Below are 2,176 nucleotides of genomic sequence, written 5' to 3' on the forward strand. Positions count from 1 at the left end.
GGGTGCTCGGTGGGGTTGGGGTGCAGGGAGGGGACGAGGAGCGGGCAAGAGCTCAAGGGTTGAGAAAGGAGGTCGGTGTCGGGGTTGGGGAGGTGCTGAGGTGGGTTTGGGATGAGGCTCCGGGCAGCATCGTGGTGATCCTCGAGCTGGTTTCACCCTCTGAAATGTTTTGAGCCAACCCCTGTCACCCAAAAATTTTTTGGGGTGCACCCACGGGTGCTGCGGATCTTGACATGGAGCTGGGGCAGAGCTGCCACGCTGACCCCAGTTGAGCCGTAAAAGCGAGGAGAAGCTGAATTAACGCCTCGGAGCTGCCCCAGCACCGTGATTTTTGTCCGTAAAAAGCCCCCGAGCCCTGGGATCAGCCAAAGGCGCGACGCCGCTGCCGTCCCTCCTCCCTGAGGGTTTAATCCATCACCGTGCGCCCGTATCGATTCAGGTGCAAGATTTAACGACTGCTCGCATGAGGAGCAGGCTCAAAAATTAATTTCAGGCGTATCCCTGCTAAACCTCTGAGAAAATCCAGAGATTTTCTCAAGCTTTCATCCCGTTGGATGAGTTTTCGGTTGTGGCAGAGCCCTGACGCGCTCGTCTCTCCCGTGTTTCTCCGCAGGTCCCTTTCTTCGGGAAGCGCCAGCACCACACCTGCCCCTGTTTGCCCAACTTCATCTGCTCCAGGTTCCTCGACGGTCGCTACCGCTGCTCCAGTGACTTCAAGAACGTCGATTTTTTAGGGTGACGCCATCCGTGAGCCCCCAGCACCCATTTCTTGCCCTCTCCCGTGGCCGCTGGGTGTTCGCGTAGCTCTGGGTAACCTTCAAAATGCTGGGTTTTATTTTTCCCAAGGTAGGCAGAGTCGTTATCAGCCAGATGTTATATGGGGAAACTGAGGCACGGCTGGTCCAACAAAGCTCTGCCCCAGCCCAGCCCATCACTTCACCTGCCAAAGCGGCTGCAGGGCTGAAAGTGGGGGCACAGACCTGGCTTGAATTATTTTTACCCTTCCCAGTCGTGCGTGAGGAAAAACAAAAATTAGAGAAGAGCAGGAACTTCCTTTTGCCAGGAGTTTTAGCAGTTTCCCTGCAATTCCTCCTGGATAAACCGCTTCTGTACCGAGAATTCCCGTCATGATATGCCCCATCATGTCTTACCAGTGTGTTATTTCTTGGAAGCAGCTGGTGATGGATGCTCTAATCTAAAAAAAAGTCAATACCAAGTACAAGTGGGGATTTAAAAAATGGGTTTCTCCAAGGTTTGAGTTTGGCAGGGCTGGCTCTGCCAGATGTGGGACTTTGGGAAGTAATAAAAATATTTTCCACCTGCAACATCTGCCTGACGTTCGGGAGCCTGCCTTTACGGCTTGGTTTGGAGAGGAGAAGGGGATATTAAAATTAATTAAATGCGCAAAAAGTTCTCTCGGGCACGTGCTTTCCGTTCCCCTCGTAAAAAACCAGATTGTGGAAAATCTCCTGTGTTGCTTGAGCTTCTCTCCTGCTTCCTACAGCATTAATAAATCAAAAAAAATAAAGAATCGGGCTGGGGTTTGGTGAGTTTTGGTGCTATAGCAGCAACTATTCGAATTTCTGACCACCCCGGAGGAGAGCAGGTGCGCGTTATCGCGAAGAGGAGAGTGATTCGGGTTTGGGTCGAAGCTTCCCCGCTCTTGTTTTTCCCTCGACAGAGTGTTGTACGTTTGGTGACAATAAAATGCTGCAACAACCAGGCTGGTTTCACTGATTTTTGCAGTAGTAAATATCACAAATTATTTTCTCCCAGCAGAAAAAAACCCAAACACAACAAAAAAAACCCCAAAATGGCTGAACAGCTTCTTCCCATCCTGAATTCCCATTTGGGGGGGACAGGACTCCCCAAACCCCGGGGCGGCTCTGCCCCCTGGCAGTTACCCGGTTACCCATCCGCGGTGGCTTCGGGCTGCAGGAGGTGACAGTTTGGTGGGAAATTGCTCAATTTTTGGTATAAATTTGTAAAGGGGCATCCGGATTGCGCGAGCAGGCTCCGCTTCTTGATTTAAAATTGCAGCTTCAAGAGGCTGTGACTGCTCCAGCTCGGGAATGCAAAGCTCCTTGCTTTTGCTGGGGCTTTTTCCTGGGTTTTAGTCTCTTTTTTCTTTTTCATTTTTCCTTTTTTCTTTTTTCCTTTTTTCTTATTTTCTTAT

The 2,176-nt window shown here is 50.6% G+C and overlaps 1 protein-coding gene across 1 annotated transcript in view; it reads left to right on the forward strand.

Annotated features, from left to right (window-relative positions):
• PROK1 (prokineticin 1) overlaps nt 1-739 on the forward strand; it is a 1,322-nt gene extending 583 nt beyond the window's left edge. The window contains exon 2 of the mRNA XM_009871483.1: nt 614-739. Within this exon, the coding sequence (XP_009869785.1) occupies nt 614-739 (126 nt within the window). The remainder of the gene's footprint in view (nt 1-613) is intronic.
• Nucleotides 740-2,176: the final 1,437 nt, after the last annotated feature.

The sequence above is a fragment of the Apaloderma vittatum genome, unplaced genomic scaffold (genome assembly GCF_000703405.1).
Source record: "Apaloderma vittatum isolate BGI_N311 unplaced genomic scaffold, ASM70340v1 scaffold26906, whole genome shotgun sequence".
Taxonomy (NCBI): domain Eukaryota; kingdom Metazoa; phylum Chordata; class Aves; order Trogoniformes; family Trogonidae; genus Apaloderma; species Apaloderma vittatum.